The 27,211-nt window shown below is 39.6% G+C and overlaps 1 protein-coding gene and 1 long non-coding RNA gene across 3 annotated transcripts; one reads left to right on the forward strand and one right to left on the reverse strand.

Moving 5' to 3' along the window:
- Window positions 1-1,354: 1,354 nt before the first annotated feature.
- LOC129348176 (uncharacterized) lies at window positions 1,355-4,276 on the reverse strand. Its single transcript, XR_008600656.1, has 2 exons — window positions 4,136-4,276; window positions 1,355-2,569 (listed from the first exon to the last, which is right to left on the reverse strand). It is a non-coding gene; the product is annotated as an uncharacterized LOC129348176 (long non-coding RNA).
- agfg2 (ArfGAP with FG repeats 2) lies at window positions 4,236-25,411 on the forward strand. 2 transcript variants are annotated; one of them, XM_023274983.3, is made up of 14 exons: window positions 4,236-4,546; window positions 7,291-7,384; window positions 8,890-9,005; window positions 10,482-10,626; window positions 10,995-11,115; window positions 11,203-11,307; window positions 15,262-15,294; window positions 17,725-17,976; window positions 19,710-19,782; window positions 19,917-19,960; window positions 20,175-20,267; window positions 22,019-22,138; window positions 24,077-24,147; window positions 24,300-25,411. In XM_023274983.3, the coding sequence occupies exons 1-14, from the start codon at window positions 4,380-4,382 to the stop codon at window positions 24,345-24,347; spliced, it is 1,482 nt and encodes a 493-aa protein (XP_023130751.1). In that variant the 5' UTR covers window positions 4,236-4,379; the 3' UTR covers window positions 24,348-25,411. The 2 variants fall into 2 exon arrangements, with proteins under 2 accessions (XP_023130751.1, XP_023130753.1); XM_023274985.3 differs by lacking the exon at window positions 15,262-15,294.
- The last annotated feature ends 1,800 nt before the right edge of the window (window positions 25,412-27,211 follow it).

Consider the following 27,211-nt stretch of genomic DNA (forward strand, 5'->3'; position numbering starts at 1 on the left):
CTGTTGGTCTGTCTGTCTGTCTGTCTGTCTGTCTGTCTGTTAGCAACATTACTCAAGAATGGATTTGGATGAAATTTTCAGGGAAGGTCAGAAATGAAACAAGGACCAAGTAATTAGATTTTGGCAGTGATGCAGCTTATAGTCTGGATCCATGGATTTGTTAAAGATTTCTGTATCATTGCCAGATAGCAGCACAGCGTCACTGTAACTATGACAACAAGTGAACATGATGATCACATGATTGTGATCCTACTACAAATCGACCACTGCAGACTTATCGGGACTTATCCATTGGAAATGATACAAGGAACAATTGATTAAATTATGATGGTGTTTCCGAGTCCCATCAATTCCCATCACTCGCTAAATATTCAGGCCACGCGATTCGGTATCCATACATAACGTACACATGCATAACACAAGCCTGTGCTTAGCGCAAGGTCATTTTGTTTGAGGGTACATCTATATTAAGCATTAAATTTCTAATCATCAATAACTAATAAACAAATGTTGCATTTCTGACAATGCCATACAGGAGAATGATCAACCTCGGTGGAGTACTGTGCTCTCTGAGTGCTTTTCTAGTTTAAAAAAATGTCATATCACTGAGTCAAAATACCAAGATACCAAGTTAACCTGAAATGTTAGTCAACTATTTTCAATTTAAGTAATTTTTTCATTAATTATATGCTAAGTTTGATATAAATTTTTAGCATCTTTAACTGTTCATGTTTTTGTTTATGTTTTTCCATAATTCCCACATCTCAGGAAAAGAGAAAACAAGCCATTCCAACGTGTTGGGCAACATTAGATATGCAATCTGCACTTTGTTATCATCATGGAGTCAGACACTGAAACCTGTGGTTGACTCCTGTGCAGGGAAGTGTAATTACAGCAGCTCAGCAGGCCTAACTATCTATCTATCTGTCTGTCTCTGTCTGTCCGTCCGTCCGTCCGTCCATCCATCCATCCATCCATCCATCCATCCATCCACCCACCCACCCATCCATCCATCCATCCATCCATCCATCCATCCATCTATCTATCTATCTATCTATCTATCTATCTATCTATCTCCCCCTGCTGGTCACAAACAGACACAGCAGCTCATCCGACAACAATGTCAAAGTTGCGATATTTTTGTGTTGCTTGTTGATTCATTGATCAGTTTTTCTTATTCTCTTGATGTCTGTATGTCAGAGTCTCCGGCGTCGCGATGCTTTTACTGTCTTCATCCCTGGTTTGAGCGTTTTTGTAAGAAACACTGAAATTCACAGACGTCACAAAAAAGGGCGTAGGTAGGTCTGTTGCTACTTCATCAAAAATAAATAAATAAATAAAAATAAGCCAGTAATGATCTCAAAACAAAGAGGTTTATATGTGAAATGGTGCCATTAACTGCAGTTCTGTGGCAAAATTAATTCTGTAAGAAGCTGGAGTTTAAGAAACAAACTCTGACTCTCTATATGTTTTTTTTTAAAAATACAATAATAAGTGCTTTATTATCTCTCTCCTTCCCCTCGTCTGTCAGCATCTGGGCTCAAAAATAATCTCTATCGATTCCAGAGCGCACAGGAGCGTCAGAAGTGCAACGCTACGCCAATAACATAACATGGGGGCGTGTGCGTAAATGGCGCACACAGAAAGCGCAGCGCAGACAGTCCCTCTGGACAGACAGTCGGTTCGGAAGAAGAAATAAAACGGTTGTCGTACCAAGTAAAACTTGGCTACTCGACAGGTTCTTGTTTGTCTTTGACAGGAGATCCCCTACGCATCTGTCCAAGTACCAAGCGACACGGATTATACTTTAAAACATCCGGGAAGGTTTTCGAAGTAAAAGCATGGCTGGCCTGAAACTCCAGTAAACTATTTGACAACGATGCATACAACATTTGAGTAAAATATAGAAGGGTCATTCCTGAATTAGAGGACATTTTACGTCCCATCCATCAAATTTCAAATAATCCTTGTATAAAATACTAACACTTGCAGTTGTTGTGTAAATGGGCCATATTTAAAGAAACAAACCTCCTGTAACTACTAAAAATTAAAGAAATAATACCTGTATATCAACTGCATTACACAAGGCTGGATCAACCAGGGATGAAGTAACCTTTAACTGTGGGCACCTTGAATTCCTTTGATTATGAATTTTGCTGTACAATGGCATGTAGCTGTATTGACTGAATTATTAAAGTATTAAAACTAGATCCCGGGGACCGAATAGTGGTCAATGATAAACCATAACATCCTTAATTGATGCCCAAAGATGGATCTTTTTTCCATTTCTGCCTCCCCTCATTTCTCGAAACTGGAACTAGATTTCAATTTCAGGGTTGAAAAACAAAAAAATAAGTGCTTCAATGGGTCAGGAACTATAATGTTGGTTGATTAAAAGTGACAAATACAAAATCAGGTAGGGTTGCACAGCGGTTTGGTGGTTAGCACTGTTGTCTTGCAGCTAGAAGATCCCTGGTTCGTGTCCCGGCCTTCCTGGGATCTTTATGCATGGAGTTTGCATGTTCTCCCTGTGCATGTGTGGGTTTTCTCCAGGTATTCCGGCTTCCTCCTACGGTCCAAAAACATGCTGAGGTTAGTTGGTAAATCTAAATTGTCTGTAGGTGTGAACATCAGTGTGACTGTCTGTCTCTATATGTAGCCCTGTGATCTGTCCAGGGTGTCCCCTACCTTCACACTAAGTCAGCTGGTATAGACTCCAGCCCCCCCACAATCTAATGAGGATTAAACGGTGTACAGATAATGGATGGATGGATGGACAAAATCAGGTTGCTCCTCATGAATCAGTCATCAAGGATCAAAAAACACTGACTGTCCCACTTCTTGTCCTTCCTTAGTATTGGTCAGCAATCCAAGGAGTTTGCAAGCATTCTGATTTAAAGTACAGAAATCCCTCATAATACATGGATGAAGAAATGTCTTCTGACTCAAAGAGTATTCATCAGGGTGTTGAATCACAGTGTTGGATTCTCTTTGAACTGTCAGTCAAAGCTATAGACATTAACAAGAAGGTTTAATATTTTTTCATCTTTATTAAATGCAAAGTTGTTATACAAGACAAGGGCAACATGATTGGGTAAAACTGCAGGAATTTCCTTAGTACGGACAACCAGTGCCTTCAATGCTAAACACGTTTTCTAAGCCTGTTTTCATTTGGTAAAACTGCAGTTTTGTACTATGCACCATGGGCCTTAATATATTATCTACATAGATGACTATCCTAGGCTGTACAAATGCATCTCTTGTGCCATCCTTCCTAATGAATAAGGCTGAGCATAAAAATCATAATGAGAAGTGATCAGAAATATTAAAAATAAGGCTAAATGATTTGGAAATAATGTCTAATTCTACTTCAGATACCATAATTTGCAGTATCTGCTATATTGAGACTCTAGTTTCATTTCAATATTCTTTGTTTAATAGATTTAAAACATGTGATGGAGCATTCCCACATAAAATAGCATCAAAATATGAACTTGTCTGTATTCAAATGCAAAGATGAGAACAGTTATCACAAACGTTTTGACTCTGTTAGTTTAAACGAGTAAAATAATGATAAATCCAATAGGAAAATAATCAGACCTTTCTGTAAACAGTCTCTGACATTGAAACAGGTCGGTCATTCATGGCTCAGGAACAGCATCTAATCTAATCTAGTAATAATAAAAGTAAACTTTGAGTCAGACATGCTGTAAATTGCAGCTTTTGTAATTTTCCAATTGCATTTTTCAGAAAGCAATTGTCTTTTTTTAAAAAAATATGAACATCTTTCTTATATTATTTTATTTTTTCCACTTCTTGGCAACCAGTTAGAAGCTTCAGATCACCTTTGTGGTGAGACTGACTTATCAGCTATTATTTCCAACTGCTCTTTTTAACAGAAAACTTGAATTTAGAGGAAAACTTTCCCTAAACTATCACACATTTAATGTTTTCTTAGTGTCTTTACGCCAAAGTGATCTGAAAACAGCTGATTCACTGGGCACACACGGAATAACTGGAAAATACCTTGACCTACAAAAAGGTTTGATGAGGTAACCAGTGGTTATATTGGAACACATTTTTAAAGAAACAGGCAACCAAAAAGTAAAAATGTGACTGACATCAGAAGCGTCACCTGTTAGTCGCTTCTTATTTTGAAGGAAAGCTGCAGTATTTCCGGTATGTCCGCGGCTTTTTCTGTGTGACTTGACGCGCCTCTCCTCCGTGTAGCTTTGCGTTGGGGTGAAGCCGCATAAAAGCGTTTCCACAATGCGGGCGTGAGGTGCTCCGTGTGGTTAACGGAGGGGGATCCGGGAGGACAGCGGAGGGCCTACCGGGGGCACACCGAGCCTTGCCTGTCGGGCACCGGCCAGGATAAAATGTCGAACCGAAAGCACCGGGACAACCAAGAGATCTGCGCCCGCAAGGTCCGGGAGCTGGCCCAGTCTGGAGTAAACAAACACTGCTTCGAGTGCAACCAACCCGGGGTGACTTACACCGACATCACGGTGGGCAGCTTCGTGTGCACGTCGTGCTCCGGAATGCTGTGAGTAGAAACCTGCGGGCTTCATTTAGCGCACATTCAGCATCAGTGTGAGGACAGAGAGTAAAAGTACCAGGCCTGAGATTGCACCACGCACCACCCAGAGACAAACCTACAGCGTGTTATGTTATTTCCCCCCCACGTTGACAGGGGCTGTTATTGTGGAGAATGTTCATTTACGCAGTGTCTGCCTGTGTCTCTCTCTTTCTCTCATGCGTGTCTTCCAACAGCTTCATAACCGACAGACAGCTAGTTGGTCATTTTCCAGCTCTGAGTTACGTTTCATTTCGTCATGGTGCAGGTTTGACACTACCTCTCTCTCTCCAGGCTCCTCTCCGGTGTGGGCGTGTGAATGTGTGTCACATTTTGTTCTGCATGTTCAGCCTCCTGTCCAGGGGTGTCAAACGTGCAGCCCGCGGGCCAAAACAGACCCGCCAGAGTGTCCAATCCGGCCCGCGGGAAGACTTTGTAAAGTGTAAAAATAACAGAGAAGACATTAACTGCAATTTGTAAATTTGTAAAACTATACATTTAAAATAATTCCTAGACCATGACAAGTTGTTTTGATCATAAAGTAAAATCCTGTATGCCTCATTGCTCCACTAATGAAGCTGAGCTTCACGAGGTTGGTTTGTCTGTCTGTCTGTTAGCAACATTACTCAAAAATGGACAGACAAATTTAGATGAAATTTTCAGGGAAGGTCATAAATGACGCAAGGACCAAGTGATTAGATTTTGGCAGTGATGTGGCTTATAGTCTGGATTCACAGATTTGTTAAAGATTTCTGTATCATTGCCAGATAGTGGCACAGCGTCATTTTAACTATGACAAGTAAACACTACATCAGCTGCCTGCTGATGATCACATGATTGTGATCCTACTACAAATCGACCGCTGTGGACTTATTGGGACATATCCGCTGGAAATCCTACAAGGACTGAGTGTTACCAGCCCATTTTTGTATAACACCTTTTAGTATTATTGGTTATGGTTCACTGTATATATATATTTGGTCATTAATTCACTGTTTTTTGTATAAATGTTTATTGCATTTGTCTGAACGGGAAGTCACGTGACGCGGGAGGTTTTTGTTAAAAGCTAGGCCCACAGCCATTCATTCGTGGAATGGTGTGTTGGAGCAGCAGTAGCCAGGCTGTGGCCTCCATACAATTTTCATCGTGGCACGTGTAAGTGTTAACATTTGTTTTGTTTCATTTTACTAGTCGAATAACTTAGTCATAAACATAATTTAAAACTGCACTGTATTGTGTGTTTGCAGGGGACCGCTTTGACCTTTGTAACTTTTTCGACGGAGACAAACTTTTGAAAAGACACTTGACACTGGTCATTTCAAGGGGGCAACATGAGCAGCCTTGGAGGAGTACTGCGCTCTCTGAGTGCTTTTCTTGTTCAGAATATTATGTTGATTTAAAAAAAAATGCTCCCACAATTACTAGAGACATCAATGAAAAAAATAATATCAAAAAAAGGAGATTTAAATTTCATTTTATCCGTCAGAAATGATACAAGGAACAATTGATTAAATTGTGGGGGTGTTTGTCGGTAAAGGCCACATTCTATGGTGCTGTGATTTCTGCCACAAATTTTTTCAAGATTTTATCTGTCAGAAATGATACGACTGAGCAGCTTTGGCGGAGTACTGCACTATCTGAGCGCTTTTCCTGTTTTTGTAATATTTTGTCCTGTTTTTGTTGTTTTTTGTCTGACTTTTTTCATTTGTCTCACGCTTTTGTCGTTTTGTTTCTTGTTTTTGTCATTATTTGTCTCGCTTGTGTTTTTTGTATCATTCTTGTCATTTTGTATTTCACTTTGTTCATTGTTTTGTGTATCGTTTTTGTCGTTTTGTTTTGCGCTTTTATCATTTTTTGTCTCGTTTTGTGTCTGTCCATTTTTTTGCCGCTTTGTAACTTTTTTGTCTCTTTTTGTTTTGTGTCGTTTGTCTCATTTTTTGTCATTTTATTTCTCGCTTTTGGTATTTTTGTCTCATTTTTGTGATATTTTGTCTTGTTTTTGTTGTTTTTTTTCTTTTTAAAAGTAAAATACTACATCATTCAGTTCCAGATATCTGCCAATAAATGTTTTGTACCTTTGTAAACACTCAGTGATCTGGAAGTTGTAATGCGTAAATGATAAATTGAGGCATAATATTCTTGAAATTGAGCTTATTTTTCTTAACAAATTTCAGTTTGCTCATAATATTCTGTAAAAAGCTAATTCCTTAAATGTGAATATTTTCAGAATGTACTTTTTTGCACTAAAGCAAAAGAAAAATTTGAAGTTGACGTTATTTATTGGTCATTATGCTGTTATTTTACTGGTCCACTTGAGATCGAATTGGGCTGAATGTGGCCCCTGAACTAAAATGAGTTTGACACCCCTGGTTTAGTCCCAACTCTCCTCAGGAAGACGGTTTCAGCACTTTAGCGAGCGTTGTTGCGCAATCTTGCACAGTGTCCCACTTTGTGTCCCCAGCATGGAGAAAATAGGAGGCTCTGGTTACTGAAAGCATTTGTTTCTCTGTCACAAAGGGTGTGTGTGGCACCTTTTCTCCACAACAAATCTGTCCTTAAATTCACGCAGCACATGTCAGATAATTCCTCTCCCACCTGCTCTGTCCCTCTGTGCTGTCTAGAAGTGAGGACTGACTGCAGATCTTCACATTTTGCTTCCACCCTTCATTTTCTTTGCTTCACTATCCTCCCTCCGTGTCTCCTCTGTGTCCCAGGAGAGGCCTCAACCCTCCCCACAGAGTCAAGTCTATCTCCATGACAACTTTCTCCCAACAGGAAGTGGAATTCCTGCAAAACCATGGCAACGAGGTGAGTGACGTGGCGCCAGGTGGGCTTGGGCGCCTGTTTTTCACTTCGATGCGTTCCTTCTTGTATTATTGACATCTTGAAGACATCTGAGGTTATTAGTCACTGTTTTGTGCGAGTTCAGTGTGATATGGAATATAAAACGCCTCTTAAAGCTACCAGTCCAACAAGTCTTTGTGGTCTGGCGGTTTTTGGAGGCGTGGAGGGAAGAATGCTGCTGCTGGGCTCACAGTGTGCCAAGAAACAAAAGGAGCAGCCATTTCTGTCCCACAAAAACCATGATCTATTTCCTTCTTGTGTGTCTGTGTCTGTGTCTGTGTGTGGTGGACACTGAAACTTTTTTTAAACCAAGGTGCGCCTTCATAGAGATTCTTAACTGTAAAATGATCCCATGAGTACATATTTTGACCTAAAAACTGATATAAGGGATCATTTTTATTAGTGATTCATATTTTTAATCTTGAAATGTTCCTAAAGCTTAAGATGCAGTCATCATGTTGTGTTTTTTTGTCCAATATACAGCCTGAAACAAAGAAATATTCGGGTTACGATCACTTAAAAACAGCTAAACCCTCAATAATCAGCCATCAGTTAATTGATTTTCTGTTGATTAACAAAGAGATATATCTTTGTTATATGTTTGTAATTACTCTGCCAAGAAATGCAGCGTATTTATGTGATGATCGGCATATATTTGTCTGTTTGTTTGTCTGTCTGTCTGTTCGCAACATTACTCAAAAACGGACAAACAGATTTGGATGAAATTTTTAGGGAAGGTCAGAAATGACACAAGGACCAAGTAGGGCTGAACCCGAATATCCAAATTTCCAAATATTCGGTTGATACGGTGGTATGCGAATATTTATTTTGAGATCCGAATATTCGGATTTCAACCCACAGATTTACTGCATTGCGCTCTCTAAGGGCTTTCTTGTTAGAATTTGTTTCTAATTTTGGTAATTAGTCTTTATTTTATCAGATTGAAAGTTTACATTAAATATCAGGCTGTGTAGGTTTCCTTTTTTGTATGTTAAAATGCTATTAAAATCGTCCAGTAAAAATGAAAATGAGCCGCCACACAGCACCCACTCTGGGAACCGCTGATGTAGGCAGCATTCACTCTGGAGCCTACATCACATGGATAAACGGTGAAGTGTTTCAGCCTATCAGGATGAGTGCTTGCTGGTTTTTTTATTAGCTTGTCGGTGGCCAGGATGTGAGTGCATCAAGTATAATGTGCAGAGAGGCAGAGGTGTGTATCGTCCAGCTTTTCCCTTCTAATCGTCCTCTGAGGAGTGATCCGGCCAGTCGTGATTCACTGGCAGTAATATTTGCTGCACTCTGACTCTTACTCCGGAGACGAATCATGGATGAGATGTGTTTTTGAGAGATTCTCTGAGGTTAAAAAGTCACGTGTTGATTTGATACTCCGGCAATTAGACAGATCAATCAAGGCTTTATCTGCATGATTTAATTTTTTTTTCCTGCAATAATGTGTGTGTGTTCAGGTTGGGAGAAGGACCTGGTTATGTGTGTTTGACCCGAAGGCCGATGGCTGCTCTGACATGAAGGACTCTCAGAAGTTCAAAGAGTTCCTTCAGGATAAATATGAGAAGAAAAAATGGTGAGAATTTGGCGTCAAACTTATCCAACATACTGATGTAACCACACAGAAGCAAAGGCTTCAAGGCAATTAGGGCTGCCTTGGAATATTTTGATTGTTTGTAGATCATTGTGTGCGTTCTTTTCTCTTTTTTATTTAAATCAGTTAATTGTTTGATGCAGAAAACAGTAACCCAAAGCCCAAATGTCATAATATTAGAAGAAAATGTCATAATATTAGAAGAAAACTAGCAAATGAGACATTCTGCGGGGATTTATTTGTATTTTTATGATTCCTTATCTTTTCAACTAGCAGCATTACCACATCCAAACATGCATATTTTTCCAAACTTCATTTCTATCAGCCTCTGCTATGCTAGTCATGCTAATTAGCAATGAATGTTAGCATGCTAACGCGGTAAATACACACCTGCCAAGCAACAGCATGCTAACACTGTCAGAGATTTAAAAACTGATGTAAAACAATTTGAGCTGCACTGTATGTATAAAAGTCGCTATACAAATAAAGTTTATTGTTATTATTCTAACTGTTATTGTTAGATTGCTAATGTGGTAAATGACTATTCTAGCTGGAAACGGCCGATTTCTAATGGAATATCTCCATAGGGGTACAGAGGAACATTTCCAGCAACCATCACTCCTGTGTTCTAATGCTACATTGTGTTAGCTAATGGTGTTGAAAGGCTAATTGATGATTAGAAAGCCCTTGTGCAATTATGTTGGCACATGAATAAAGTGTGAGTTTTCATGGAAAACATGAAATTGCCTACATGACCCCAAACTTGAATGATAGTGTACATATTTTACTCTGCTATGATGGTCTTGCTAATTAGCAAGGAGTGTTAAGATGCTAATGCAGTAAATACATACCTGCCAAGCAACAGCATGCTAACACTGTCAGAGATTTGAAACTGATGTAAAGCCATTTGAGTTGCACTGTATGTATAAAAGTCGCTAAACAAATTAAATTTATTATTTTTCTGTCATTGTTAGTATGTTAGTGTTAGCATTTAGCTAATTGCACCAGTGTGCCAAAGCTTTTTCTTACAGATTTCTAGAGCTGCTAACATGACTGTAGAATCTTTTTTTTTTGCATTTTTATATGTGAAATAAATATATTTTGATGGTTAGTTAACTGCAAAAAATGCACAAAAAATGAGATTCACTTTGGGATGGACTACTTTTCAGTGGGTAAATGGTATAAGAAGGTAAAATTAGATCCAGACAGCAGCTAATAAAGTTTGTTCCAAAATTAGACATTCTTTCTTTGAAATGGAGATGCCTGTTTGGAAAAATTTGCTCAAGAAAAAAAGCTGCTTTTGTGCTAGAAATTGAAGGGGGGGAAAAGTAATTGTTACATTCCAAATTCTAGAAATGTCCTTGATGTTTGGTAATAAGATAACTAGGTAAAAGCCTTGGTTGGTCTTCTTATGAGGACGGTTGATGACACAGACAATTTTTTTTTCATCTGTTGCAGGCATTTTTCCAAAAGTAAGAACCGGCGGGATGTAGAGGGTCCTTGGAGTCCCGGGGTCCAGGCTGTACCCCCTTCCCATGGTCCCTTAGCAAACCAGGGCCCTTCCCATAATTTACCACCTAATGCCAGATCCACAAGGCCACTGGTAAGAGGCTAAATGTGTCCTAACTGCGCATTAATAATAGAGATACAGTGAGGCGAGTGAAAGTAAGAGGATGAGGATTCAGGAGGGAAACTGGGTGGGTGTGGTAGAAAAAGAGGAAGTGAAAGAGACAAAGTGCCAAAAAAAGAGAATAGAAGGTGAAGAAACGACCTGAATTCACTTCCACACTGCGGCACAGAGACCGAGACTGATGGGTCGGACAGTCGGAGGGCCAGGTAGCTTCCACATCAAAGCCTCTGCTTATGCATTATTGAGAAAAGATGAAAGAGACTCACTTTGTCTGCCTTTGTGTCTCTTTTTCTGCCTCCCATCTGCTACTTTTCCTTTCCTTTATATCTCATGTCCTGTAGTCTCAGTCCCAGCTGCCTTCGTGGGATCGAGCTCCTGCCATCTCGCCTGCCGACATGCGGACGGACGTGTTCACCGCTCGGCCATCGCGCTCCCAAAGCTTCAGAGACCCCCCTCTGAAAGGTCGGAGGTTGATCGTTATTGGAAGGAATGAGCATTTTTGGCATGAGTCTGATCACTTGTTTGAGCAGTTGTTTCTCTCCGCCACAGATCCAACCCTGTGTGGGATTGAGAGACAGCGGCCAGGCTCCCTGTCGTCAGCACTGGGAGCTCAGAGCCACGGCCCCTCATTCCCTGCCCTTCCACGGCCCTCAGGTTCACCCCCTTTGTTTTTGTTGTGCTTTCGAAAATTGAAACTATATACTTTGTGACCTGTTTTTAAAGATTAGCGCTTGGGTTTGTGCTGAGTGTTAAAGCACAAGCCCAAGGGGAAAGTCCAAAAGTACTGAGCCACATTGTTGGTTTTGCTCTCTAAGAGAGGTTTGTTGACTGAAAGAAAATGTCAGACTAATGCTTGTTTATCATCTACCTGGGTCATTCCAGAATTGGAGAGCATTTGGGCTTCAAAATTTTTGAAAAATTACCCTCCTCTTTTACAATTTTCTGCTCCATATTCATCAATAATAGGTAATAAACTATCACAGGCATGATTGGCTCAGCTTACACATCAATGGCACCATTTTTATTCCATGTTTTATGTGTTGTTTGCTAACCCTACTCTAATCACAGTAACAGGGTTGCTAATCCATGCTAATGCTAGCTTTTTCTCAGCAGTAGAAGCTAGATATTTAGCTAGCTGTTACTGCTGACCAAGAGGACAAACTGACTGATGGAAAAAAGTCAAAAGAATTTATCTTATCCTGATAATATGAGGTAGAGTGAAACATTCAATCAAGGCTGTCAATGTGTTAAAAATCTGAAAAATAGAAGAGAGGACAAAGTTTGCTCTAAACATTCTTTTGGAAAACTGTTTAATAATGTTAATTCCAGTGTTTCATGTCATTCACTGTTTTCTCCTTCTACCAGCTAAAAAGGTTATGCTAACAGGGTTGTTGGGGGGGACACGTTCCATGCATAATAATTATTATTTAAAATATTATGTTGACATCAATGAGAAAATAATACCAAAAAAGGAGGTTTGTTTTCATTTCAACTGTTTTATTTGAGATTCAATTTGGTCATCTTTGGGGTGGGACAAGAGAAAAATGGCATTTTAGGGGGAAATCCAGACTTATTTGGTCTTTAAAAAAAATTTCCAAACATTCTTTTCTCCTAGTTTTTTAGATTTGGTCTCAGGACAAGTACATTTCGACAACAACTGCATGTTTTAATATTTTGTACATGGATTATTTGAAATTTGTTGGGTGGAACGTAAAATGTCCTCCAATTCTGGAATGACCCACCTATTAGTGGAAAGAGTTTTGCCACTTTACTACTGAGCAGAAATACCAACACTGTGTGCAACTGTTTCCTTTTCTGACTTAGAGAAAAAGTTAAAATTTAAATTGCTATGGGTGAAAAATGGTTAAATTCAGCCAATTGTGACCCAAAACCTTTTGAGCTGTTCGACTAGTGGCAAATTGTTGAGCTAATCCACACGATAGTTTGGTGTGTCCGCCAGTACAATGAGCAGTTAGCATGACTAGTACACAGACAGTCCTTTGACCAGTTGCTATAAAAAGCAACCTTAAAATGCAGTGTTATTTAAATAATACCATTACAAGAGAAAGAGAGGAATGGGCTGTTGGCATGTTGAATGCTAGCCGGTCAGTTAGAGCTGTGACCAGGAACTTGAATGCCCACAACTCCATCAAACAGCTCTTTCAGACAGCGTGATGAGACAGATTATCTACAACAAGACCAGAGACCTTGTGTCGCCACCCAAGCCAATTATCCGCACATGCAGTTTGTCCAATTGCTAAATTCTTTATGATTGGCTACAGAGGCTGCTGATGAAATTATTGGTGTGCACACCAGAGAATATCTGCTCATACTGTGAGGGATCGCCTGAGGGAAGATGGGTTGTGATCTCGTCGCCCACACCGAGGCCTTTATCTAACCGCATCACAGTCGGCTCCAGTGGAAGCCACTCGTGTTGTCCTTGTAAGGCAGCAGCTGAAAATGTTCCAGTCCTACCATGGCCTGTATACTCTGCAGACATGTCACCTATCTGTGTGTCCAGATCCTGTTCCCCTTGTATATTCACCAGCTTCTCCAAGCCCTTCAGGAAGAGCTGCACAACACTAAACCCGTAACTCCATTATCGTTTCTAATACAGTGTATGCTTTTTGTTTCATGGTGTCCATTCTCTTGTAGAGAGGCCATGAGTTGGTACAACTAATACATGTTCCCCTATGTTGAAAAGACTAGGTAGAATTTAATATACATGTTGTATTTATGTTCAGTACAGATATATAGATATAGAGTCTTTTCCACACTGTTGCCCAGCCCTTGCTCAAAGAGAAATTGTTGGGTTTGTCTCTTTAACACTATAAGGTGTCCTTAACCTTAAACATTCATGTGTAAAGTCCTCTAAGATTATTTATTTATTAGTTAGCGCTGTTTAAATATTGCAGTGTAAATTGTATTGAATATACTGATAGGTTTTATTGGTCCTGGATGATACTGGAACAAACTGACACTGAAATCTTTTCAGCTATGTACACTACTGTTCAAATGTTTGGGGGCACTTAGAAATGTCCTTATTTTTGAAAGATAAGCAGTTTTTTCACTGAAGATAACATTAACTGAATCAGAAATACAGTCCAGTGTTAGCGTTAGCATGCTAACACTGTCAGAGATTTAAAAACTGATATAAAGCAATTTGAGCTGCACTGTATGTATAAAAGTCGCTATACTAATAAAATTTATTGTTATTACTCTGTTATTGTTAGCATACTAGTGTTAGCATTTAGCTAATTGCACCAATGTGCCACAGCGTCTTCTTACAGATGCACTTCTGTTCAAAAGTTTGGGGCCACTTAGAAATGTCCTTATTTTTGAAAGAAAAGCATTTTTTTTCCAATGAAGATAACATTAAATGAATCATAAATGCAGTCTAGACATTGTTAATGTGGTAAATGACTATTCTAGCTGGAAACAGCTGATTTTTAATGGAATATCTCCATAGGGGTACAGAGGAACATTTCCAGCAACCATCTCTCCTGTGTTCTAATGCTACATTGTGTTAGCTGATGGTGTTGAAAGGCTAATTGGTGATTAGAAAACCCTTGTGCAATTATGTTAGCACATGGATAAAAGTGTGAGTTTTCATGGAAAACATGAAATTGCCTGCGTGAACCCAAACTTTTGATCGATAGCGTACATATTTTTCCAAACTTCATTTCTATCAGCCTCTGCTATGTTAGTCATGCTAATTAGCAAGGACTGTTAAGACGCTAACGCAGTTAATACATACATACCTGCCAAGCAACAGCATGCTAACACTGTCAGAGATTTAAAAATGATGTAAAGCCATTTGAGCTGCACTGTATTTATAAAAGTCACTATACAAATAAAGTTTATTATTATTATTATAACTGTCATTGTTAGCATATTAGTGTTAGCATTTAGCTAATTGCACCAATGTGCTACAGCTTCTTTTTACAGATTTCTAGAGCTGCTAACATGACTGTAGAATCTTGTTTTTGCATTTTTATATGTGAAATAAATATATTTTGATGGTTAGTTAACTGTGCGTTTTCATGGGAAACATGAAATTGTCTGTGTGACCCCAAACTTTTGAACGGCAGTGTAGGTATGGCCTAAACTGTGGTAGCCCGTGCCTTCTGCATAGTGTGGACCAATGGCAGCAAGTGTTATATTTGAGAGGCTGATCCCTCTTCCCACGTGATCTAAGGAAAGAGTTGTGGCGGCATGGCTTTCTTGTCCTTTCCCGTTCTATTCTGTGGCCTCTAGCTAGAACATTTAGTGGTGCACAATGTCATTGAATTATTTCAGTGATGACACTGTGCACGTCACTGTTGGCTCTAAGGGTCACTCTGCAAAGCACAAAGAGAGAGAAGTACTGAGGCTGCAGTCATGTTTTCAGCTGGTCACTGTTTCCTTTATAGAACGCCACGTTGGTTTAAAATGCCTCCATGTCATCAACTTGCCACACTTGGTTACTTTTCATGAATAGTAAAATTCAACAACGGTTTAGTGTGACGTCTGTGACGCTCTCTTTTCTCTCTTCTCCCCTCGTATCCCTTGCTTCTTTTCTGTCTCTGTCTATCCTGTCTGACTTCCCTCTTTTCTCCAACCTCGTAGCCAGTAGCTCTTTCAAAAACCACTTCACTTTAGGTAAGACACAGCGCCAGCTGATGCTTTTGAATGTGTGCTGCTGAATGGCTGAAATCAATAAGCTCTTCTATGCTGTATCATTTATAATAGATGGCCAGTGTACGGGGCGTGCTGGCGCTGCCCATGCCTCACATGCATGTGAATTTATCTGAGGGCGGTTTGAGAAAAGACACGGCGCTCTATTTTCATTTAGCCGTCAGGGTCACGGCTGGCCAGTGTCACATACTGCAATTGGGGTCAATATTTTTCTTCATCAGTCAGGTTTCCCACTTCAAAGCATAGATCTGAAGGCTGTGAGGGTCAAGGAGGTACACACACACTGTTCCCTCAGAGGAAAAAGAACAAGTTTAAAGTTATTTTTAGGCCGTCGCTGCTGCCGCTGCTGCCCCCGTCAGCAGCAGGCCGCTGATATTTCGCACCACGTTGGCGTTGAAGCACTTAAAAACTATCTAGGGCACAGCTGTAATCCCACGGTGCACATCCACATCCCAAACAAGTATTCAAGGAAGTTCAGGTATGTTCACAAAGATAGGCCCTATCTCTATCTCTACAGCGTACCTGATCATATCCCAAAAACATGCAGCCTGACTTTTGCATGCTTTCTATCAGTCTGTATCAGGTCTAGTGTGGTCTGGTCTTCATTTCTGACTCCCCATGCTAAAGGCTTACTGGCTGATACTAGCATGCCTTGTGTTTAATGTTTGCTTGCAGTGATGTTAAATGGAACTTCCTGTCTTTGTTGCATCGAACAATTGTGTCCAAGAACTTCTTGGCTTGCTGCTGTGCCTTTTTTGAATGCTTAGACACAATTAAATTACATGCTGCATTTGGTACGTGCCAAGCTAATCCTGCCTTTGATAAGCCTCATACCATGCAAGTGTTAACCTAGCATGAGATAATTTGCTTTTTTAGATGTTTGTGATTCTCCTTTCAGTATATCTTTCTATATGAACAGTAATATAGTTTAAATTATTTCTGTTTAAATATATTTAAATTAATAGACCAAAATTTTACATGATAAAGCACTTAATACATTTATTTAATTAAATATTATTAGGGTCAACATATAATTGCAGGACTTTTTGAATCATCGTTGACATTTTTCCTGTTTACAGGCCTAAAATCAACATGGCCGCCTATAACCAAACACCACATGGCATTTTTAGAGAAAGATTCTTCTAAATATTACATATACAACTGAGTAGAATTGAAATTGAAAGTTATTTATAAAGATATTGTAGTAAACCTGTTGACATGCGATAAATCCACACTTGACTCACACACTACTTTATATTAAATAACTCAGAAAACCTTGGAGTCTGGCCAGTCTTTTCTTCAGGAGGAAATGACATCATGTGGAGCCGGTCATGTGATCTGGAATTAACACACTTCCTTGAGAGGTGTTTTTGTAATGGGTAACTTAGTTGAAAGTGATTTCTAGGACACAGATACAATTTGTTATTTTCCATATAAAATTTGATAGATTGCCAAAAAATAAAATATCTGTCATGATTATCTCAACTTAATAAAAACACAATGAAAACAATTTTTGAATATTTTTAATATTGTTTAGCTAATTAGAAGGTAGTTGTTATTAAATTGGGATGGTTATTTAGTTGACATTTTAGTGATATCTACTCACTTTTTATTAATAAGTGATTGTTTCCATAATAAATAATTATGGAATTTGTAAAGACATGATCCTAATGAACATGAAAACATCACTTTTTTTTTAACTTTTAATAAAAATGTATGCAAGATATATCTCATGGACTTCAAAATGTCCCTCAATTATATATTGACACATTAATTTTTTCAGATTTTTGACTAAACTGTCTCACTTCCAGATCCATTTAGGAGCTTTCAGTCATTTTGCATGGTCTTCAGCAGCAGATAGGGGACTTATGGGGATTTAAGGACTTCTTGTTAACATTGGCTTGATGTGAGCAAAGACTCCACCTAGCAGTGAGATTGTTGTGTGAAGTGCTGTTTGCAGAAATTCATTTTGCAATGTGTTTCAATGTGTTTTACATTTGAACAGCTTCATATTGCATTTGCAATACACAGTAACTTTATTTTACTATATTAATACACCATTTTATGTGTGTTATGGAGACTGATGGGAAAAACAAAATTTATGTGCAATGTACGTGTGTGTGCCCCGCACAAGCATTCCTATGGGCCTAAATTGTCTGTTTGTGTGTACAAATGGCAAATACAAATCTTGAGTAAGTATTAGTACATTATGACCCAGACCTCTACTCATGTCGAGGATTTGCAATCATAGTTTATATATTTTTTTTTACTGGTAATTACTGAAAAATCATGTGGTGTTAGCTCTGCCTGTTTGAAAGTTCCGAAGTGTAAACTGTACTTGAATGCATCACTGGAACCTCTCTTTTACCATCAGACTTATTCTCTGTCTCTCAGGACGGACGGTGTCGGCCTCGGGGGCCACAGGGCCTTTCAGGGCCTTTCCTAAGTCGCTCAGCGTGGACTTCGGAGGTCTGAACCATCCCCAGCCTCAGCCTCTGCCACAGTCTCTGTCCCAGCCACAGCAGCAGCAGCTGCCTGCAAATGTTGGTCAGACAACACCGCCGGTCAGCAGCTCCAGCTCCCAGGACAGGTACGCTGCTGTGTCACACCTGGACAGCGTCTTCTCTGACACATCATCAGCCCCAGGTAAGAAACTCTTGTGAGCCAGTGCTTTTAATGTCAAGTTTTTCTCACTTTTTTTGGAGAATTTGTTGGGAATTTAACTAGCGGAGGCAGAAGTAGGAAAACGGCTAAGTACATTTTCTCAAGCACTGTGCAAAAGTAAAACTGTGAGGCTTTTATGCCACTTTCACTGCATTGCTACGCCACTTGAACTCAGAGGAAACAGCTGTAGTTTTAAATTCTTGACATTTGTGTGACAGGTTTAGTTACTTTTCTGAATAGCGGTTTCAAAAAAAACAAAATCAAATCATCAGCTTATTGAAATGAAACACTGTTGTCAGAGAACGCAGTGGTGTAGTGGTTAGTACTGTCGCCTCACAGCTAGAAGATCCCCGGTTTGCGTCCCGGCCTTCCCAGGATCTTTCTGCATGGAGTTTGCATGTTCTCCCTGTGCATGCGTGGGTTTTCTCTGGGTACTGGGTATATAATAATAATAATAATAATAATAATAATAATAATAATAATAATAATTTTATTTATACAGCACATTTCAGAAGTACTTTCACAAAGTGCTTTGACAGGCAGAACATGGTGATAAAAAAATATAGAGACAAACAATCACTCACGGAATACTGAGTGTTCTCAATTAACCTCAGCATATTTTTGGACTGTAGGAGGAAGCTGGAGAACCCAGAGAAAACCCACACATGCACAGGGAGAACATGCAAACTCCATGCAGAAAGATCCCAGGAAGATGAGGATGTGTACTGGAGATCTTCTAGCTCCAAGGCGACAGTGCTAACCACCGAGCTACTGTGCAGCCCCAAAAAACTAATCAGTCAGTTGAAAAAATAATTTTAGGAATAATGGAAATAATCATCATAGTTGCAGCCCTGGTGGTTTCTGACATTTTACTTCTATTCTGCCCATCAAATCATATCATAAACCCTCAAATTCAGCATTTCACCCATACGATCAGGCGGCCACTGGACTAAACTGCCCTGCTGTATGCTAAACACTTCCAACTAGCTTCTCCCCTACTAGCCACATCTGTAAAAAGCTACATGTGCATTCAGTCTTATAAGGTCATGTGTAATAATATATCAGTCGCACGCTGTGTTTTTGCACTGTTGTGTTGATACTTTGACTTTAATAAGGACCCGAGTACTTCTTCCACCACCGTTAACAGATAGCTAGCGAGGCAGGGGGAGAGTTTGAGTGTGTGTGTGATCCAGATTGTCACGGCCAGCTCAGCTAGGTTGCATAACATCCTTACTCCAAATGCCAAGGCTTTTAGCAGCTGAATTATGCTCATTGTGTTTGCCCCAGATCATGCACAGTCTGATTGAAAGGACCCCGTTGATACATTTTCAAATCAGCTATATTTGTCTAATAACCAAGCAGGCCGGTTTAACGCATAGGACTCCTGTGAGGAGCCCTCGAGCTTTCTACAAGAAGCTTTGTTGTTTTCCGCCTTCATCGCAGCCTCCCCTGCCTGGCAGAGTAAGGAGGTTATTGATTTTCTGCCCCGGCTCACTTTGATTCATATCAAACTGAACACAAAGGCGATATTTTATTCTAGGTGTTTGTAATTCCTTTGTTCTTTGATGACTTACATGCCTAAGATCACCACTTTGAACTCTGTGAGGTTTTTTTACTCACATTTCAAGATAATAGCAGCACTTGATCTCTTAATTTAAGGCTCATTACAGGCCTGGGGTTATGTTGTGGTGTGTTTGTGAACCGCTTGTTTGCAGCTCCACCTGGTGGCCCTCCGCAGTACAGCACCATCTTCGGCAGCAGGCTCTCATCCAGCTCCACTCCTGCCAGGTGGGGGGAAAAAAATCAGTCTCCTGGAATCAGCTTTTTGCTTAACATGTCTGACTTGCAAATATCCAACGTGTACAGCCCTTTAAAGGTCATATTCTGATCGATCCTCTTTTTTTTTTCAACGTTTCCCCCAGTTCCCCCGGTGTCGATACTGTCTCCAGCTCCCAAACCTTTGCAAGTAGGTACCGAGCACGAACGGCATTGATCCTTCTTGCTAACTTATTTTAATTCGGTTGCTTCATCTTCAAAGCCGCCCAGCAGCCCTAATTACACTGCATCTGTGAGACTTAGAGCTGTTGGTTTGAATAGGCAGGAATGTACCCTGTTAACCCCACGCACTGTGAATTATCTCCCTGTCTCTTCTACCCCCCCCCTCTCCCTGTGTGTCTCAGATTTCCCCAACCCATTCAGTTCCAGCTCCAGCTCGGCTTCCCAGCAGCCTGTTGCCCTCTCCCCCAGTAACCCCTTCAGCAACGCATCAGGAGGTGAGCCTCGTGTTCAAACACGTACTCTAACTCTATATACTTCCACTTTATTCAGATGTTTAATGGGTAGTTTTATATGTAATTGTTTTACTAGTACAATATCGATTTTATGCACATTTTTTATGAGATAATGCTGAAAACTGTGAGTTTATCATCAAGAAATCTTGGTGTTTGTGGGATTATGTTGCAGAATAATCCAGAATCTGCATGTGGAAAGTCTTTTGTAATCTTTCTAAAAGTGCAACATCACTGTCAAATTAGTTTCTTTATTTGACTCTGAGGGGAGAGTCTGAGGATTTTAGAGCAAACAATTCATTCACACATTTACAATAGTCAAAAAATGCTAAATATGTTTGTGTAAAGAATCAAGGTGCAGTAAGTCATATTTGAACTCAACAGCAGCGTAAACACATACACTGCCGTTCAAAAGTTGGGGTCACCCAGACAATTTCATGTTTTCCGTGAAAACTCACACTTTTATTCATGTGCTAACATAACTGCACAAGGGTTTTCTAATCATCAATTAGCCTTTCAACACCATTAGCTAACACGATGTAGCATTAGAACACAGGAGTGATGGTTGCTGGAAATGTTCCTCTGCACCCCTATGGAGATATTCCATTAAAAATCAGCCTTTTCCAGCTAGAATAGTCATTTATCACATTAACAATGTCTAGACTGTATTTCTGATTCATTTAATGTTATCTTCATTGAAGAAAACTGCTTTTCTTTCAATAATAAAGATATTTCTAAGTGACCCCAAACTTTTGAAAGATAGTATATCTGTAAGAAGAAGCTGTGGTACATTGGTGCAATTAGCTAAATGCTAACACTAGCATGCTAACAATAACAGTTAGAATAATAATAAAAATAAACTTTATTTGTATAGCGACTTTTATACATACAGTGCAGCTCAAATTGTTTTACATCAGTTTTTAAATCCCTGACAGTGTTAGCATGCTGTTGCTTGGCAGGTATGTATTTACTGCGTTAGCATGCTAACATTCATTGCTAATTAGAAAGACTAGCACAGCAGAGGCTGATGAAAATTGAAGTTCGGAAAAAGATGTATGTTTGGATGTGATAATGCTGCTTGTTGAAAGAAGATAAGGAACAAAATGAAAATAAATCCCCACAAAATGTGAATTGCAATTAATTAAAGTTGCTCTATATGAGCTAAAGTTGATATTATTAGTTAAAGTTGCTCCATATTATTTAAAGTTGCTCTAAAGGAGTTAAAGTTGCTCTATGTTAGTCAGAGTTGCTGGATATTAGCCAAAGTTGCTCTATATTAGTTAAAGTTGCTCTAAAATGAGTTAAAGTTGACCTACGTACAATAAAACATATAAAAGAAATCCAAATATTCCTATACATACAGCAAAAAAAAATGGAAGCACATGTACAGCAGTTGGTAATGAATTGTGATAAAATTGAACATTCTCATGCTCTTTTTTTAAATTTTGCTTGGTTTATTATGTCAACCAAAACGTCTTTTTTACACATCTGAGCTCCATGTCTTTCAGCAGCTCTATTTTAGTTAATTCACCAGCCGTGTTATGAATTCATGTACTCAGTTCTCCTTTTGACAGCTCTCATAGCTCATTACTGCTTTATGTCTCCTGTGGGTTCTCTATATAGAAGATACAGAAGCTAGCAATAAAAAACAGTTGTCTGCCACTTACTTTTCATTTGCTAACTGTTTTCTCCACGGGCTCATGGTTTCACTGTATATGGGTGTTTCTTTTCTCCAGGTGACTCCAGTGCGTTCGTCACTTCGCCCACCTCAGTTTTTCCTCCGTCCACCTCCTTCCCATTGCCTGCCGCTCAGAATGCATTTCCTCATGAGTCAGCCACTAATCAGGAAGCCAACGGTATGATTTTAAAAGTCTCTTATTTGTCATCATCCCACATGTAATGTGTCAGAGTTGGTGCTTTTAGTCAGAATTGGCAATTCATTTTGCATTGTCTGACCAAAATACTCACTATTTAAAACTATGAATGAACACGTCTGGAATTATGTAGTAAACAAAAAAGTGTGAAAAAAGTCAAAACATGTTTTATATTTTAGATTCTTCAAAATAGCCACTCTTTGCTTTGATTACTGCTTTGCACACTCTTGGCATTCTCTCCATGAGCTTCATGAGGTAGTCATCTGAAATAGTTTTCCAACAATCTTGAAGGAGTTCCCAGAGATGCTGAGCACTTGTTGGTCCTTTTGCCTTCACTCTGTGGTCCATCTCATCCCAAACCATCTGGATTGGGTTTAGGTCAGGTGACTGTGGAGGCCAGGTCATCTGATGCAGCACTCCATCACTCTCCTTCTTGGTCAGATAGTCCTTACACAGCCTGGAGGTGTGTTTGGGATCATTGTCCTGTTGACAAATAAATGATGATGCAACTAAACGCAAACCGGATGAGATGGCATGTCACTGCAGGATGCTGTGGTAGCCATGCTGGTTCAGTGTGACTTCAGTTTTGAATAAATCCCCAACAGTGTCACCAGCAAAGCACCTCCACACCATCATACCTCCTCCTCCATGCTTCATGGTGGGAACCATGCATGTAGAGACCATCCATTCACCTTTTCTGTGTTGCACAAAGACACAGAACCAAAGATCTCAAATTTGGACTCACCAGACCAAAGCACAGACTTCCACTGGTCTAATGTCCATTCCTTGTGTTTCTTGGCCCAAACAAATCTCTTCTACTTGTTGATTTTCCTTAGTAGTGGTTTCTTAGCAGCTATTTGGCCATAAAGGCCTGATTGGTCAGTTTCCTCTGAACAGTTGATGTAGAGATGTGTCTGCTACTAGAACTCTGTGTGGCATTTATCTGGATTCTAATCTGAGCTGCTGTTAACTTGTCATTTCTGAGGCTGGTGACTTGGATGAACTTCTCCTCAGCAGCAGAGGAGACTCTTGGTCTTCCTTTCCTTCCTCATATGAGTCAGTTGGTCGTAGCGCTTAATGGTTTTTGCAAACTGCACTTGGGGATACATTGAAAGTTTTTGCAGTTTTCTGGACTGACTGACCTTCAGTTCTTAAAGTAATGATGAACTGTGGTTTCTCTTTACTTAGCTGATTGGTTCTTGCCATAATATAGATTCTAACAGTTGTCAAATAGGGCTGTCAACTGTGTACCAACCTGACTTCTGTACAACACAACTGATGGTCCCAACCCCATTAAGAAGGCAAGAAATTCCACAAATGAACCTTGACAAGGCACAGCTGTGAAGTGAAAACCATTTCAGGTTCTACCTCATGAAGCTCATGGAGAGAAGGACAAGAGTCTGCAAAGCAGTAATCAAAGCAAAGGGTGGCTATTTTGAAGAATCTAAAATAGAGAACATGTTTTGACTTATTTCACACTTTTTTGTTTACTACATAATTCCAGATGTGTTCATTCAAAATGTTGATGCCTTCAGTGAGAATTTACAATGAAAATAAAAGCATTGAATGAGAAGGTGTGTCCTAACTTATGACTTGTAGTATACTACGAAGTAGATTGCTGTAAAAATAAAAAATGAACAGTACCAATAGTAGAATAGCACAGACCAGACCAGAATTGTCTGTACCACGTGTTATATGTGCACGGGTTACAGATGAAGCACTGAGGCACGTTGCAAATGATTCATTATTTCAAGAGTTGACCACCAGCAACAGCGCTACAGGAATACCAAGTGTACCCAGTATAGCCCTGCTGCTGCTGCTGCTGCTGCTGCTGCTGCTGCTGGCTCTGCGGTTTCTGCTTTCAGTGCTGTCTTCACATCACTGAACGTGTTTTTCTTTCTGTCATGTTATGTGTGGCAGGTTTCGCCTCTTTCCCTGCGTCCGACTCTCAGTCCAAAATCCCTCGACCCATGTCAGTGAACCCGTTTACGGTGAGTACCCCTTCACTGCCTGGCAAGCAAGTGGCGCCGAGTGCACTCCACTGGGGATAGAAGGGGGGCTAATTGGTAGTTTTCGCAGGTTTCTTTAGAAGGCGTAGTAAGTCCTTGCTGCCGTTTCTCACCCTGCCTCTCTTGTCTTACAGGGGAATGTTTACCCCAGTCGGGGGACATCGAAAAATCCTTTCATCTGACCCCTCCTTACTTCACCCAACCACCCTTCTCTGGGAACCGAGGGAGGAGTGAACTTGAGGAGTCGCTGCCATTTCAATGCCTCTGGAGTATTTTCACCCTGTCGGGGAGGGTTGGATGTCCACGCAGACGCCCACTCCTCCCTCCCCGACTCCCCTCCGCTCTCCCCTATCTGTCTGTGTTTACGTGTTTGTGAAGGAACAAAAAAATGTGCGAATGTAATTATGAAATCCGTGTTTGTACGTGCGAGAGTTGTCGGCCTGCTGTGTTCGTACCACGTGACATGAAGTCAGAAAAAGGTGTTAGTGTGCCAGTAGACGCCACCTCAGGGCTCTGTGGGAGTCACGAGTAAACGACGCCTCTATGATTTTCTTTTGCAGAAATGCACACTTACATGCACACATATTACACACACATGTTGCTGCTGCTATTTTGCTTTCATCTCCTGCTTAGAAATGCAAAAAAAAAAAAAAAACCCAGCCCCACCGGTAGTAAATACGTTGTCTCCTGCTTTAAAACTTTTCAAACTCAGTGGTCCATAGGAGAAGCCAGCAGAGAGCCCAACCCTGCATCACGAGTTTCTACACATGGTCTTAACAGCCTTAACAGCCTCCTGATGCATGTGAATTAGCGTTGAAAGATAAGACAGGCTTGTTTCTATGGTGTGTGTGTGTGTGTGTGTGTGTGTGTGTGTGTGTGTGTGTGTGTGTGTGAGTGTGAGATTGTGTGTGTGTGTGTAACATGTCGGCATATGTCACCGTTTTTTTTTTGTTTTTTGTTTTTTTATTTTTCTTTCCTTGCAAGGAGAATCTACGTTTTTCCACTCTCAGGCTGCATGCGCTTAGAGGGCTAAAAGGAGATGCTACTGAATGTAAAAGTAATTTCAGAATAACTAAATGTGTATAAAAACTTCATGTACCTGACCAAAATGTTTTCTCGCTTTTTTTTGGATGAGGCGAAGTTTGATTCCCTTATTTTGCCAAAAAACAAAAGAGAAGAGATTCATGTAACAACATCTTTGTAATGACAAGTATTCATGTTCATAAAATCAGTTTGTTGCTTCTTATGACAGCTTGGCTCCTTTTTTGTGTCTATTTTGACCCTCCTGTTGTCCTGCGGGTCAAAATTGACCTGTTTTAAAGTTCAAAAATGTGGGGAAAAAAATATTTTCAAAGTGAAACTTCTGATGTCCACATTTTCAACATTTTTTTAGAAATCTTTGAACATTTTTTTTGTGAATGTTTTTAAAGAAAATAGAAGTTTTACTGATCTATATGTAATCACTTTAGATATTTTTAGGATTTTTTTGGAAGATTTTTAATCATTTTTTTGAAAATATTTACAAGAATTTTCTTGCCATTTTTTTTTTTTTTTTGCTGAATTTTTAAATTTTTTTTAGACAAGGAAACAATATTTTTTGGTGCCCGTAAATGAGGACAACAGGAGGGTTAATGTGTGTAATTAATCTCAACAAAAATTGAAGCCCCCAAAAATGAAACGAGCTTGTTTATAGAGGCTGCAGTGACTTTTTGAAGCAGCAGGGGGCGTGTGGTGTTCAGTTTTGTCTGACCTCCTGCACAAGGTTACTTTTGGATGCATATTGCATAACAACATACATACTGCATAAGCATACAGCACAAAGATAGAAGCCCCTGAGAGCCACTAGAATGACTGAAATAGCAGCCTTTAAAATATTTACTGGAATTTTATATTCAGAGAAAGTCTGAATCTACAACGTGCCCTTTATTAATCCGTTAAAAGTGGTTTTTGGTTAGATTCAGTGAAGCAGCCAGACAGTGGAGACAGATAAAAACACCGAGCTCAAGAAATATGTCTACAAATCACTTATCTATCCAAATGTAGCAGCCTAATCTATCCAGAAAACAGGAGCCAATAATCTGCATGGAAATCAAAGTATATCCAAATCATTGAAGAGGTTACAGTGACACTTGATTTCTGCTGTTTTAATGCAACCTTCTGCAGGATCAACATTTTTGAGGAATAAATGCTCATTCTGCTGAATTGCTGCGAAAAAATATGTTCACATTTCAATAGAAGGCAGTGGGGGATTTTCTTCTGCGATAAATAGGGCAGGATGGAGTCTTGGAAGCACCAAATATTTTCACTCCACAGACAGACTCGAAGCTTTGCTGCCTTCAGGGGTCGTGGGAAATTCTGCAAGTTGGTCGAGACCACCTCAGATAACCCTCATAAAAAAAATATGCTGAATGGTTATACCAGCAGCAAAGGCAAAGAAAAAGAAACAGGTAACAGAAAATCACTTAAAATGAAAAAAAAAGAAACTAAAGTAATGAAATGGTAAAGCTACTTTGTTTACATTGCAGTACTTTAGATCACATATACACTACCATTCAAAAGTTTGGAGTCACCCAGACATTTTCATGTTTTCCGTGAAAATTCACACTTTTATTCATGTGCTAACATAATTGCACAAGGGTTTTCTAATCATCAATTAGTCTTTCAACACCATTAGCTAACACAATGTAGCATTAGAACACAGGAGTGATGGTTGCTGGAAATGTTCCTCTGTACCCCTATGGAGATATTCCATTAAAAATCAACCATTTCCAGATAGAATAGTCATTTACCACATTAGCAATGTCTAGACTGTATTTCTGATTCATTCACTGTCATCTTCATTGAAAAAAGTTTTTCTTTCAAAAATAAGGACATTTCTAATTGACCTCTTCTATGCTTTTTCTTGCACAGAGTACTAAGACATTGAACTGCAGGTGTAAAGTGTACAAGCACAAATGTTCAGTCCAGTTTTCCAACTCTGATGGCTTTACTAAATAGTAAAGAAGGAAAAGAAAAAGGAAGTAAAAGGTAGAGGGGATTTAGTTGT

This window comes from Amphiprion ocellaris, chromosome 23 (genome assembly GCF_022539595.1).
Source record: "Amphiprion ocellaris isolate individual 3 ecotype Okinawa chromosome 23, ASM2253959v1, whole genome shotgun sequence".
In the NCBI taxonomy this organism is placed as follows: Eukaryota; Metazoa; Chordata; class Actinopteri; family Pomacentridae; genus Amphiprion; species Amphiprion ocellaris.

Excerpts from the sequence above, each read along its gene's own strand:
- agfg2 (XM_023274983.3), top strand. The coding sequence starts at position 4,380 with ATGTCGAACCGAAAGCACCGGGACAACCAAGAGATCTGCGCCCGCAAG. Across the intron at positions 4,547-7,290 it reads ACGTCGTGCTCCGGAATGCT|GAGAGGCCTCAACCCTCCCC; the intron begins GTGAGTAGAAAC and ends TCTGTGTCCCAG. Across the intron at positions 15,295-17,724 it reads CAAAAACCACTTCACTTTAG|GACGGACGGTGTCGGCCTCG; the intron begins GTAAGACACAGC and ends TCTGTCTCTCAG.